The sequence below is a fragment of the Macaca thibetana genome, chromosome 6 (genome assembly GCF_024542745.1).
Source record: "Macaca thibetana thibetana isolate TM-01 chromosome 6, ASM2454274v1, whole genome shotgun sequence".
NCBI lineage: Eukaryota > Metazoa > Chordata > Mammalia > Primates > Cercopithecidae > Macaca > Macaca thibetana.
This window is the reverse complement of record NC_065583.1, coordinates 106,258,062-106,273,168: the sequence shown is the minus strand read 5'-3', so window position 1 is coordinate 106,273,168 and position 15,107 is coordinate 106,258,062. Positions and strand designations below refer to the sequence as shown.

Below are 15,107 nucleotides of genomic sequence, written 5' to 3'. Positions count from 1 at the left end.
TCAGGCCTGTTGGGAAGAAATCTGTCTATTCTAACTTCCTAACTCCCAGAAAACTCTACCCTAGGAACTTCTAAAAGGATCACTCTATGCTTCCAAGTCACAAAGTATCTTATGGGTGTTGATATTTGGGTAAATTTGATTTTAACACAATGAAAACTTGTTGAAGTTTAAAAGGCAAAATCATAGACTCATATTTTCAGCTACTTGCTCCACTGAAAGACGCCTGTCCTATAGCTCAGCTAACTTGGAACCATGTTCAAATGGTGGAGTAGAACAAAGAAATTCAAAATTCACCTCTGCTATTTGTGTACAATCTTCATTGGTCTGAGATGTATTGAACTTCACTTCTAAACATTCATTTCTAGCAATGAGACTGCTGCCTCCCTCTTTTCTGTGACAGATGGTTTCCATCTTGGCTTCCGACAATGTGTTCAGGGCTTCCAATAACTCAGCTGGCAATGCATCATCCTTTGCATTTTCTAGTGAATCTCTATGACATGCCGACCAGGCATTCAAAGGTATTGATATGGAACTAAGAGAGTCACTCAATGGGTCCATCAATTCTTTACTATCAAAATCACTTACTAATTCAAACAGTCTTTCCTCCTGGGTGCTTTCTGGTGATGTAAGTAACCTTTCTAAGGCAGACACAAAGGTTTCAAGAGAGCTTTCTTCATCCTTAGTTTCTTCAGGAGTCACGGTCAATATGACTTCCTTTCTAGGCTCATAAAATGTATGTGGTGCTGCTAAGATCTTCTCTGGCTCTATTAATGATGTCTCCTTTACAGCAACCATATCAGATACTGTAATAGCAGTGCCTGAGAGAAGGCTAACTTCAGGAGAATCTCTGCCGTCACTTAGTTCCTGGGTATTACAAATAGAAATTACATCATTACAGCATATACAATAAAGTATTTAAAATGAAAACTTTATAGTTTTATAGTTTATCTTGTTTGTAAGCTACCCTCAAAATTTATCATCAACTTTCCTTCTCTTCCACAAATAAAAAGAATACTCTTTATTGCTTTCCTATACCAAATCACTAATTACTGAAAACATGGTTAAACGCTTAATAATAGACCAAGAGCATAATTGGCTGGACCATAATTACAGATGGCAAATTATTCATTTAAGTTTAAATTATCTGTGCTAACAGAAGAAGCAGAGATGGCATGGATAGTTAAATTAACAGATGATCTCAAAGCTTCATAGCAATTAATGGTTATAAAATTCTTTCTTGCCAAAATTTCCTATTTGGTTTATGAAAATTATTAACTAGGAACAAAATTTCACCTTCTTTTTATTGCCCCACCTTTGCAGGAATAAGTAAATGTAGAGTAAAGAGGCCAAAGGACAAAAGGTCAGAGTGAAAAGGTAAAGAAATGAGGGTACAGTTCTGTATAAATATTACAAGCCCTAGCTGTAAATGAATGGCTCTGAGTTGTGGTTATTTTAAGCAAAAAACCCCACAAAAACTTAACATTTCTAAATGACTATTATTTCTCTAAGACATCACCTTAATAGGTTATACCTGTTCTCACAATGTTTCTTTTTTTCTTTTTTCTTTTTTTTTGAGATGGAGTCTCACTCTGTCACCTAGGCTGGAGTATAGTGGGGCCATCTCGGCTCACTGCAACCTCCGCCTCCAGGGTTCAAGTGATTCTCCTGCCTCAGCCTCTTGAGTAGTTGGGATTACAGGGGCCTGCCACCATGCCCTGCTAATTTTTTGTACTTTTAGGAGAGATGGCGTTTCACCATGTTGGTCCAGCTGGTCTCAATCTCCTGACCTCAGGCGATCTGCCCGCTTTGGCCCCCCAAAGTACAGGGATTACAGGCATAAGTCACTGTGCCCAGCCTCACAAAGTTTCTAATACTCAAAATACTGTTAGAATCCCTCTTTTGAAATTGCTTTCAGAATGAGTTTATAAGCCATTCAAGAAAATAAGGTGCTTTAAAGGCACTGAAAATTTTTCGAACACTAAATAATTTTTATTGGCCTTAAATAACAGAATGGGTTTCAACAACTTCAGTTTTTTTCCAAAAATCAAATCCACCATACCTTTGACAGGATGTGCGGTAATTTGTAAGCCTTCTAATATTCTAATCTGGTATGATTGAGAAAAGCAAAACCACTTTATTCTTCCTCCTGTCCTTTTCTACCTGCCACCTTTATGTACTCAGTATATATTAATAGCATACAACACTTAAGAAAACATATTTATTTGTCAGCAATGCTAACTATAATTTTCTCAGAAAGATAAAAGGAATATGCAAGAAATTCAAGAACCAGATCCTGCTCACTCTCTAAGTCTCAGTTCAAGGCCTCCCCACTATTTGAAGTCCTTACGTCTACTAAATTCAAGGCACCAGGTATAATAAAGTATATACATTGGGCTCTGTCCTAAAGCAATTTATTTCCAACTTAAGATTCAAGACATAAAAAAAAAAAAAAAGATTCAAGACATAAATACCTAAGACATTAAATAGAATACATATAATGTCATAGAACACTTATGAAATCAAATGAATGGCATAAACTAGTGTATATCAAGCAGTTCCATTTATAACCACAGAACCAGCCCAAACTGCCCCTACTTTGTTGGTAACAGAATGTCAAGTCATCTTGCAGGTATAACAGGGCCAAAAGTGCAAGTCATGTAGCGCAGCCAGAACCTTGAACAAAGAAGACTGAGAAATGACTGGAACCTGACCACTGGTACTCTTTCTGAAGCAAGAGGTCTGCTGGACACAAGATTTGGTGCTAAAATCCACCTAAATATACCTTACCGTAAATGGTCAAATTTGAAGCCTTCTAATCAGACTCTGTCAAACCAACATTCCTAAGTCCTTTCCCTTACGTTCTGCCCCTTAAAACCTGTTCCAGACCCCAAATAGACGACACAAATTTGAACTGCCTCTCCTGTCTCCTTGCTGGCCTGTCTCACAATAAAGCCTTTTTTTTTTTTTTTCCTCAAAAGCCAGTGCCACAGCATTGGCTTCTACGCACATCAGGCAGCAGGCCCATTTGCTTGATAACATACAAAGCCTAATGTCTTGCAAAAATGAGTTTTCTGGGGAAGAAAAAAATGGAGGCAGTGGAGAACAACAGGACTTTCCAAACCATGTGCATTGGGGGAACTTTAGGACACAGTGTTTTCCAAACATTTTTGTCCAAAAAATCCTTTTCCTCAGAAGATCTATTAATATCATAGAGTACAAGTGATTTGGAAATAATGATATAGTCAGTAAATAATGAATGGTAGAGAGGGAGCAGTTACTTTGGTCAAGATTGCCAGAACTATCTGAAATAGATCCACAGAAGAACAGCTACTTATGCTAGAAATTAAAGATTTGTGAAGGAGTGAAAGAATGGAGGAACACACATTTACTGAGCACCAACTAGGTGCCAGACACCATGAACCATCATTGCTCGGTCCTCACAATACCTGTAAAACAGCTATCGCTGTCCCTATCTTACAGATATAAACAGTTATCCTTGGAACCTAGACCTATCTGGTTTCCAAATTTTATGTTATTTCCCATCTTCTGGCTCCTGATTCAAGCAAAACCATGAAGGCAGGAATGTGTAAGGTATGGCTGAGATAAAGTAAGCTACAGGGACAACCCTGGGTGAGACGCCAAGACCCAGTCTCTACAAAAAAATTTAAAGAAAAAAATTAGCTGGGTGTGGCAGTATGGGCCTGTAGTCCCCGCTACTTGGGAGGCTGAGGTGAGAGGATCTCTTGAGCCCAAGAGTCCAAGGTGGCAGTGAGTTATGATCGATGGCACAACTGTACTCCAGCCTGGGCAACAAAGTGAGACTTTATCTCCAAAAAAAAAAAAAAAGGTAGGTATGGGTATACTGGGCTGGCTTGATTGCCCAGTATCCCTAAGGAAAGTGTGAGTTCATTTGTGAGCACAGCCAATCCTACAGTCCTCTGATTCTCCATAGCACCAAGTACAAAGCAAATCCAAAGCAGGAAGGAACTTTGTTACATTATCTCAGAAACTAGTTTGATAATAAGTTATGTATTTCTACTCTAGATAAAAAGTAAGAGACTTACAGTCGTGGATAAGAAACACAGATCAAGAAAACACTTTTATCAGCAATAAGGAAGAATAAATATGAAAGAGGTGATTAGACAAAAATAGATTTCTATTTACCGAAATGGTTTAGTCATATTCCTGCCTAGGGGAGGGTCTAAATGAGCTTGATACTTTAATTGACACATTTTTAAAAAAATCTAAATCCACAATCTACATAGTTAATTTCTGTTATACAGACCAACCTTTTCTATGTGTGGCAAAACTTCAGGAGTTTCATCAGCCTCAGGCCCTAGAAAAGAACAATGAGTTTTCACTCCAGTTTTACAAAAGCACTAAAAACATACCTTCTCAGTTGGCATTTCATAATCATATAACTTAAACTCTCAGTCAAGTGACACATCTTATATTTTATTAATATTACATAAATTTATTGGTATGAAAGTATTATTTTGGAAATGAAGTTATAAAATTCTTCCATTTCTTAAAAAATATTTTATATAGGTCCAAAAAAAATTGTAACTATTTGGAATTATTTTAGCTAAAAACCAAGAACCCTATTTTGGCTGAATTATTCTAAGTACAGCATTTGTAACTACATAAAGAAAAGACTATCTACTTTCTCGATGTCATTATCTCTTCCACTACAGGTACTTAAAGCTTAAATGAACTCATGCTGTCTGGGGTTAGGCATGAAAAGAAATGCCCCTTATAGGAGTCAAAAGGACAGGAGGTCATCCTAGACACTATGGAAGATTGTTGCATTGCCTCTGCGACTGCAAATTCACTATCCACTCTCACCCTGTCCCCTCTGAGCCAAGCTGGCAAACAGCAATTCACACCCAAGTTAGGTTAAAGGAGGATCTGGAAAAAAGATAGTTCTCCTATGTTGTTCCTTTTACATTTTTCTTTCTTTCCTTCCTTCCTCCCTCTCTCTCCCTCCCTCCCTCCCCCCCACCTGACCTCAAGTGATCCACTTGCCTTGGCCTCCCAAAGTGCTGGGATTACAGGTGTGAACCACCGCACCCAGTCCATTCTACTTTCATCATCAAGACCCAAGTATTCTGGCCAGGTGCGAGGTCAGGAGTTTGAGACCAGCCTGGCCAACAAGGTGAAATCCCGTCTCTACTAAAAATACAAAAATTAGCCAGCATGGTGGCACGCGCCTGTAATCCCAGCTACTTAGGAGGCTGAGGCATGAGAATTGCTTGAACCTGGGAGGCAGAGGTTGCAGTGAACCGAGACTGTGCCACTGCACTCCAGCCGGGGCAATAGAGCAAGACTTCGCCTCAAAAAAAAAAAAAAAAAGAAAAGAAAAGAAAAGAAAAAAAGACCCAAATATTCTGACACACTTGAGTAGGAATTCAATTTTGGTTTATTTTGATTAGGTAATGTCTACATAGCTAAAGTAAAAGCAAGTAATTATCTACTGAACCTCAAAATGCATCCTCATAAGCAAGAGGGGTTTTTCAGGGGGAAAAATAAGCATAAATATTCTTGCTGAGCTTCATATCCTAAAAGATAATAGTAATAAACCCATTTTTTTTCCCTCACTTCACCTTTGCAATTTGATGATAAAAAGCTATAGCATGATAAGCAAAATGTCATAAGAATAAGTAATTTCTTATGCTTGGTTTAGAATTATTCCTGTCAACAAGTGATGACATATTTCATTGTGTATATCCTACTTAACATTTTGTATCTCTACTTGCTTAAAATTTTAATACCAATGAAAGAAACATTTTAAAATAATAGATACATCTTCAACTATCTTTGCAAGGAGAGGTTTTTTTAAATAAAATTTCAGATCCTTGGGGGATTAGAATTCAAAAACAGAAAAAGAGAATTCACTTTTCTTCCTTCTCTGAATCATAAAGAAACAACTCTCATAGACATTTTCTCCCATGTTGTCTTTAACAACTTCATCTTCAAAACTATAAAGCAAAAAAATAAATAAATAAATAAATAAAATCAAAGGCTCCCAATCATCTGAATGGACCCCTCTTGGCCATGGGCATTCCAAAGCTGGTTCAGGCCTTGAAGGGAAGAAAGGGTCACACGTGCCTCATTACACCCTCCTCCCTTTTGAATTCAGGAAAAGCCAACCAGCGTTAACATCAACACCGACCTTAAGTCTGTTAAAAAACATTTATAATCTGCTCTGTCTGAACCCTGCTACCTGTAAGCTTCATCTGCATGATAAAACTTTGGTCTCCACAACCCCTTATCATCATAACACAGAGATTCAATTCTACTGATTCCAGGTCTTTAGATAATAACTCTTTCAACCAATTGCCAATCAGAACACCTTTGAATCCACCTATAAACTGGAAGTCCCTGCCCCCACCTTGCTTCTGGTTTGTCCCACCTTACCAAACCAAACCAATGTACTTAATCTTACACATACTGATTGATGTCTCACATCTCCCTAAAATGCATAAAACTAGGCTGTGCCCTGACCACCTTGGGCGCATGTTCTCAGAGTCTCCTGACGGCTGTGTCACAGGCCATGGTCACTCATATTTGGCTCAGAATAAATCTCTTCAAATATTTTACAGAGTTTGACTCTTTTCGTTGACAAAATGATCATTCTTTTATGCCAACAGTTACTATTTTATAAACTTAATTAATAAAATATTTTACAGGAATTTGATTACTATATTAAAAATAAACACATTTAGAAGGAATTATATTTTCTAACTACAAATTTTACTTAAGAGTTTTTACAAATACATAATTCTTGAATTTTTGTCTATCCTTTAATAAACCATAAAAAGATTTTCTTTCTTTTATTATTAGTCTAGGGTACATGTGCACAATATGTAGGTTTGTTACATATGTATACATGTGCCATGTTGGTGGGCTGCACCCATTAACTCATCATTTACATCAGATATATCTCCTAATGCTATGCCTCACCCTCCCCCCTCTCCACAATAGGACCTGGTGTGTGATGTTCCCCTTCCTGTGTCCAAGTGATCTCATTGTTCAATTCCCACCTATGAGTGAGAACATGTGGTGTTTGGTTTTCTGTTCTTGTGATAGTTTGCTGAGAATGATGGTTTCCAGCTGCATCCATGTCCCTACAAAGGACATGAACTCATCCTTTTTCATGGCTGCATAGTATTCCATGGTGTATATGTGCCACATTTTCTTAATCCAGTCTGTCACCAATGGACATCTGGGTTGATTCCAAGTCTTTGCTATTGTGAATAGTGCCACAATAAACATACATGTGCATGTGTCTTTATAGCAGCATGATTTATAATCCTTTGGGTATATACCCAGTAATGGGATGGCTGGGTCAAATGGTATTTCTAGTTCTAGATCCTTGAGGAATTGCCACACTGTTTTCCACAATGGTTGAACTAGTTTACAGACCCACCAACAGTGTAAAAGTGTTCCTATTTCTCCACATCCTCCCCAACACCTGTTGTTTCCTGACTTTTTAATGATTGCCATTCTAACTGGTGTGAGATGGTATCTCATTGTGGTTTTGATTTGCATTTCTCTGATGGCCAGTGATGATGAGCATTTTTTTATGTGTCTGTAGGCTGTATAAATGTCTTCTTTTGAGAAGTGTCTGTTCATATCCTTTGCCCACTTTTTGATAGGGTTGTTTGTTTTTTCCTTGTAAATTTGATTGAGTTCTTTGTAGGTTCTGGATATTAGCCCTTTATCAGATGAGTAGATTGCAAAAATTTTCTCCCATTATGTAGGTTGCCTGTTCACTCTGATGGTAGCTCCTTTTGCTGTGCAGAAGCTCTTTACTTTAACTAGATCCCATTTGTCAATTTTGGCTTTTGCTGACATTGCTTTTGGTGTTTTAGACATGAAGTCCTTGCCCATGCCTATGTCCTGAATGGTATTACCTAGGTTTTCTTCTAGGGTTTTTATGGTTTTAGGTCTAACATTTAAGTCTCTAATCCATCTTGAATTAATTTTTGTATAAGGAGTAAGGAAAGGATCCAGTTTCAGCTTTCTACTTATGGCTAGCCAATTTTCCCAGCACCATTTATTAAATAGGGAATCTTTTCCCCACTTCTTGTTTTTGTCGGGTTTGTCAAAGATCAGATGGCCGTAGATGTGTGGTATTATTTCTGAGGGCTCTGTTCTGTTCCATTGGTCTATATCTCTGTTTTCGTACCAGTACCATGCTGTTTTGGTTACTGTAGCCTTGTCGTATAGTTTGAAGTCAGGTAGCTTGATGCCTCCAGCTTTGTTCTTTTTGCTTAGGATTGTCTTGGCAATGTGGGCTCTTTTTTGGCTCCGTATGAACTTTAAAGCAGTTTTTTACAATTCTATGAAGAAAGTCATTGGTAGCTTAATGGGGATGGCACTGAATCTATAAATTACCTTGGGCAGTATGGCCACTTTCATGATATTGATTCTTCCTATCCAAGAGCATGGTATGTTCTTCCATTTGTTTGTGTCCTCTTTTATTTCACTGAGCAGTGGTTTGTAGTTCTCCTTGAAGAGGTCCTTCTCATCCCTTGTAAGTTGGATTCCTAGGTATTTTATTCTATTTGAAGCAATTGTGAATGAGAGTTCATTCATAGATTTGTCGCTCTGTTTGTCTGTTACTGGTGTATAAGAATGCTTGTGATTTTTGCACATTGATTTTGTATCCTGAGACTTTGCTGAAGTTGCTTATCAGCTTAAGGAGATTTTGGGCTGAGACAATGGGATTTTCTAAATATACAATCATGTCATCTGAAAACAGGGACAATTGGACTTCTTCTTTTCCTAACTGAATACCCTTGATTTCTTTCTCTTGCCTGACTGCCCCGGCCAGAACTTCCAACACTATGTTGAATAGGAGCGGTGAGAGAGGGCATCCCTGTCTTGTGCCAGTTTTCAAAGGGAATGCTTCCAGTTTTTGCCCATTCAGTATGATATTGGCTGCAGATCTGTCATAAATAGCTCTTATTATTTTGAGATACATTCATTCAATACCAAATTTATTGAGAGTGTTTAGCAAGAAGGGCTGTTGAATTTCATCAAAGGCCTTTTCTGCATCTATTGAGATAATCATGTGGTTTGTTTATATGATGGTTCTGTTTATATGATGGATTATGTTTATTGATTTGCATATGTTGAACCAGCCTTGTATCCCAGGGATGAAGCCCACTTGATCATGGTGGATAAGCTTTGTGATGTGCTGCTGGATTCGGTTTGCCAGTATTTTATTGAGGATTTTTGCATCGATGTTCATCAGGGATATTGGTCTAAAATTCTTTTTTTGTTGTGTCTCTGCCAGGCTTTGGTATCAGGATGATGTTGGCCTCAAAAAATGAGTTAGGGAGGATTCCCTCTTTTTCGATTGATTGGAATAGTTTCAGAAGGAATGGTACCAGCTCCTCCTTGTACCTTTGGTAGAATTTGGCTGTGAATCCATCTGGTCCTGGACTTTTTTTGGTTGGTAGGCTATTAATTATTGCCTCAATTTCAGAGCCTGCTGTTGGTCTATTCAGGGATTCAACTTCTTCCTGGTTTAGTCTTGGGAGAGTGTATGTGTCCAGGAATTTATCCATTTCTTCTAGGGTTTCTAGTTTATTTGCGTAGAGGTGTTTATAGTATTCTCTGATGGTAGTTCGTATTTCTGTGGGATTGGTGGTGATATATCCTTTATCATTTTTTATTGTGTCTATTTGATTCTTCTCTCTTTTCTTCTTTATTAGTCTTGCTAGTGGTCTACCAATTTTGTTGATCATTTCAAAAAACCAGCTCCTGGATTCATTGATTTTTTGAAGGGTTTTTTGTGTCTCTATCTCCTTCAGTTCTGCTCTGATCTTAGTTATTTCTTGCCTTCTGCTAGCCTTTGAATGTGTTTGCTCTTGCTTCTCTAGTTCTTTTAATTGTGATGTTAGGGTGTCAATTTTAGATCTTTCCTGCTTTCTCTTGTGGGCATTTAGTGCTATACATTTCCCTCTACATACTGCTTTAAATGTGTTCCAGAGATTCTGGTTTGTTGTATCTTTGTTCTGCTTGGTTTCAAAGAACATCTTTATTTCTGCCTTCAATTCGTTAAGTACCCAGTAGTCATTCAGGAGCAGGTTGTTCAGTTTCCATGTAGCAGAGAGGTTTCGATTGAGTTTCTTAGTCCTGAGTTCTAGTTTGATTGCATTGTGGTCTGAGAGACAGTTTGTTATAATTTCTGTTCTTTCACATTTGATGAGGAGTGTTTTACTTCCAACTACCTGGTCAATTTTGGAATAGTGCGATGTGGTGCTGAGAAGAATGTATATTCTGTTGATTTGGGGTGGAGAGTTCTGTAGATGTCTATTAGGTCCACTTGGTGCAGAGTTGAGTTCAATTCCTGGATATTCTTGTTAACTTTCTGTCTCGTTGATCTGTCTAATGTTGACAGTGGGTGTTAATGTCTCCCATTATTATTGTATGGGAGTCTAAGTCTCTTTGTAAGTCTCTAAGGACTTGCTTTATGAATCTGGGTGCTCCTATATTGGGTGCATATATATTTAGGATAGTTAGTTCTTCTTGTTTAATTGATCACTTTACCATTATGTAATGGCCTTCATTGTCTCTTTTGATCTTTGTTGGTTTAAAGTCTGTTTTATCAGAGACTAGGACTGCAATCCTTGCCTTTTTTTGTTTTCCATTTGCTTGGTAGATCTTCCTCCATCCCTTTATTTTGAGCCTATGTGTGTCTCTGCATGTGAGAGGGGTCTCCTGAATACAGCAAACTGATGGGTCTTGACTATTTATCCAATTTGCCATTCTGTGTCTTTTAATTGGACCATTTAGCCCATTTACATTTAAGGTTAATATTGTTATGTGTGAACTTGATCCTGTCATTATGATATTAGCTGGTTATTTTGCTCATTAGTTGATGCAGTTTCTTCCTAGCATTGATGGTCTTAAAAGAATTTTCAAATTTTCTACTTTCACTTTAGAGAGGCAAAATGTAATGATATACATGAGAAATAATTCTAAAGCGTCAAATTCAAAGAAAATGGCCAGAGAAGCATGGTTTAACTTATACACAAAATTTAACTTATACACAGGTGTTTTAAGGCCAAAGCTATTATATTTGCTTAAGATAGTTGGCTTATCTTTATCTTTCTACAATTTGGTTAGAATTTACCCTTTGAATTGGGACAAAGGTCTGTATTAGAACACAGTCAGCTATAAAAGCTAATAATTTAATAATTTACTTGTACGTGATTTAACCTATAGTCTGGAATTATAATAAAATGAGCTTCTTGTTCTGAATACTCTGAAAAGAGTAAAGGCAAGAAAGAACTGCAATGAAGTGCCAGAATGGAAGAGAACTACCAGTTCTATGGATCTCTAGTCACAGCTGCTTTAGGGCAGCAAGAAACACACAAAGCAATAATCCTGGTGCATGTGGCACTATTTTTTTTATTTTTTATTTTTTAGAGGTGGGGGTATTGCTTTGTCACCCAGGCTGTAATGCAGTGGCACAATCATAGCCCACTGACACTTCAAATTCCTGGGCCCAAGGGATCCTTCCAATTCAGTCTCCCTAGTAGCTGGGACTATAGGCATGCACTACCTCACCTGGCCATGTGGCACTTTTAAAGGAACAGCCTATGAGACTTGTGACTCAGAAGTTCAAGGAGAGTGGTGACAACAGTGCACAGATGCCAATGGCATCACAAGGCATCAATGGCTGGCACTCAGGAGGCCAAATGGGCAGGAGGTTGGAGTCATGGGAATATATGACATAGTGGAACCCTGTTTTAAAATAAATACTAGAATTGGGTATGATAAAAATAAAAATAAATTTTTGTGTAAATATTGATGACACCTGCTAAAGTCAAAACCCAAAGGAGAGGCCAGGCGTGGCAGCTTACACCTGTAATCCCAGCACTTTGGGAGGCCGAGGCGGGTGGATCACATGAGGTCACAAGTTTAAGACTAGCCTGGCCAACATGGTGAAACCCTGTCTCTAATAAAAATACAAAAATTAGCCAGGCATGGTGGTGCATGCCTGTAATCCCAGCTACTCAGGAGGCTGAGGCAGGAGAATCACTTGATCCCCAGAGATGGAGGTTGCAGTGAGCAGAGATCGTGCCACTGCACTCCAGTCTGGGAGACAGAAAGAGGCTCTATCTCAAAAAAAAAAAGAAAAAGAAAAAAGAAAATACCCAAAGGTGAAAGGAATGCCCAGGGCATGACATTATCCATGACACCTCTGTCTGAAATTGTTCAATACATTATTACAAAAAAAAAAAAAGACTTCACCCTCTAAGATGATATAATTACAGCTTTATAAACACAATTCTTTTTGTTTAATCTATAACTACATCTTGTAAAAAGTGCTAAATAGTTTTTACTAAATTTGGAGGTTATGTTTGGCATACTCTGAATTATATTAGGCCATTTGATACTTATTAAACCTTTTAAAAATCACAAAGTTTTTTTATATTTAAAGAGGAACATTAATTACCACTTACACTTACATTTGTTTAATGATTAATTTATTAAACTTCCATATCTGGCCAGGCGCAGTGGCTCAAGCCTGTAATCCCAGCACTTTGGGAGGCCGAGACAGGCGGATCATGAGGTCAGGAGATCGAGACCATCCTGGCTAACACGGTGAAACCTCGTCTCTACTAAAAATACAAGAAAATTAGCCGGGCGAGGTGGCGGGCGCCTGTAGTCCCAGCTACTCGGGAGGCTGAGGCAGGAGAATGGCGTGAACCCGGGGGAGCGGAGCTTGCAGTGAGCCGAGATCGCACCACTGCACTCCAGCCTGGGGCACAGAGCAAGACTCCGCGTCAAAAAAATAAATAAATAAATAAATAAATAAAAATAAACTTCCATATCTAAGACAGGAAAACTTGAAAATTACTATTTAACATTTAAACATTGATAACAAACTTAAATTTCCTTAAACAATTTAAACTAAAAATTTGACATAACTTTTTACAATTTCAAAGATATAAAAGACTATTGCTCTTAAACTAATTCTAAAATAACAGTATCACTGGTGTAATTCATTCTTCTTTATTTCTATAGTTATTCTTATACCTTTTTAAGATTAAAGTAATACTCTGACACCTTTCCAGGGTTACAGACTACCTGATATTTTGTTGGGGCATGAGATTATTTCTCTCAAGATTATTCCACCTGACCAGCCAATTATCTGGCTTTACTTGAAAATAAATACCTTAAACTTCACAAAGTTTACTTTTTGTAATCTAATGTTTTGTCCCAGAATGTTTTAAGTTTTACTTGGTTGGTGTTACAAAAGCTTTTGTCTTGTCACTTATTATGTACTGATAAGTTATGTAGTATTATTAGAAACTTATTCCTGCCATTTAGTATCTTATAATGATAGGCAGGGCCATCTAAGGCTTTTATTTACTAAGAGATAAGGATCTAGTCTCTGCAGAAAAGTCTCCTTAATTGGATACCAGGTTAATTTGTCATCTGGGGACACAGACCCCACTTTATACGTTTTATGTGTCACTGCTGGTACTGTGTGGTGGGCCTTTCTTTCCTTGGTACAATTCTTACTTTTTCCAGGACTGCCTGACTCTTTCCCTACTTAAACAGTGATAAACAAAAAATCCTATGATTTATAAATAGATATGTATTTAATTAAAAAATCAAAATGCACAGATATTAACAGGCCCCCATTTCTTAGTCATTAAAACTTTCTTTTTTGAGATAGGGTCTCACTCTGTCACCTGGGCTGTAAACATGGCTCATGCAGTCTCAACCTCCTGGGCTCAAGCTATCCTCCCACCTCAGTGCAACATGCACCACCATACCTAGATAATTGTGTGCATGTGTGTGTAGCGACAGGGGTCTTGCTGTGATTCCGAGGCTGGTCTCGAACTCTTAGGCTCAAGCAATTATCCTGGCTCAGCCTCCCAAAGTGTTGGATTACAGGTGTGAGCCACCACATCCAGCCCATTCTTAAACATCCTGCTATAGTTGCTTTTCTTTTTGTATTGAGACAATCTTTTGTACACTCTTAACATTTTTTGAGTATCATTATGAACTCATAGTCTTTTCACAAACTTATTTCTATGAACTCTAAATTACTGGGTTTTTATCCCTACTTAATGTATCAGTTTGGCCAGTTTATCACAGTTTGGCCACAGCACCATTGAGCTAACCATTTATTACTCCAGCACTGGCCTCAGACATCCTTGAAAGCATCCTTGCTTTTCAGTAATAATGATACATTCAGGCTCATCCTGATATTGTCATGCTCCAAAATGGATCAGCTACCCTTTAAGAATCCTTGGTTTATTTAGCATTCACACCCTTGGCACCCATATGCCTGGTATATAGCAGGCTTAATAAATATTTGTTAAAAGAATAAACCACATTAAAGACCAAACTCTAGACACTAAAAGTACACATAAGAGCTGGTGGTGGGCAAAAGTGGTACTGCTTTGTTGCGTAGCAACAGAGCAAGAGAAGACAGACCTTTTTAAAGTTATCTTTCCAAAATGTTATCAAGTCCTTGTATCCTTTTCTTATAATACTAGGTTTCATTGAACACTATAAATATTTACTACACTGTGACACAATATACCTGACATTCACTCTGGAGGAAGCATTGGTAGACACCGCAAAAAGATAGACAGCTATCCTCTAATATAGCTCAAACCAAGGCAAAACTGGCCTGTGGCCTGTGTCAAGAAAAACATGAAATTCTTATTAAAAATATTATGAACATAGGAAATAAACTTTGTTTTCAAATTTCAGCCCCCAAATCACATTTTGAGTAGCAGATACTAATGGCACCTGAGCTGCTACTCCCATAGGTAACTCTATTAACCATGATCTAAGTCAATAGCAACACTCATTTCATATTTATAAATGTATGGTAAGCCAGGCTCAGTAGAGCATGCCTGTAGCCCCAACTATTTGGGAGGCTAAGGCAGGATAATTTGCCTGAGCCCAGGAGGTCAAAGCTAATCTAAGCAACATAGCAAGACCCCATCTCTACCAAAAAAAAAATCTATACATCTATATATCTAGATAGATATATAGATATATATAATTGACCAGACTAGTTGTAAATAAATGTATATCTAACTAAGTCTTCTATTTTT

At 37.8% G+C, this 15,107-nt stretch overlaps 1 protein-coding gene across 4 annotated transcripts in view; it reads right to left on the bottom strand.

The window, feature by feature from the left end:
- ANKRD31 (ankyrin repeat domain 31) overlaps nucleotides 1-15,107 on the bottom strand; it is a 161,886-nt gene that overhangs the window by 115,094 nt on the left and 31,685 nt on the right. For 3 of the 4 annotated variants that reach the window (XM_050794453.1, XM_050794455.1, XM_050794456.1), the window contains 2 exons: nucleotides 4,290-4,336; nucleotides 295-864 (listed from right to left, as the gene is read on the bottom strand). In XM_050794453.1, the coding sequence (XP_050650410.1) occupies nucleotides 295-864; nucleotides 4,290-4,336 (617 nt within the window). Of the gene's footprint in view, nucleotides 1-294; nucleotides 865-4,289; nucleotides 4,337-14,584; nucleotides 14,631-15,107 lie in introns of those variants that run through there. The other variant, XM_050794457.1, reaches the window with a different exon arrangement.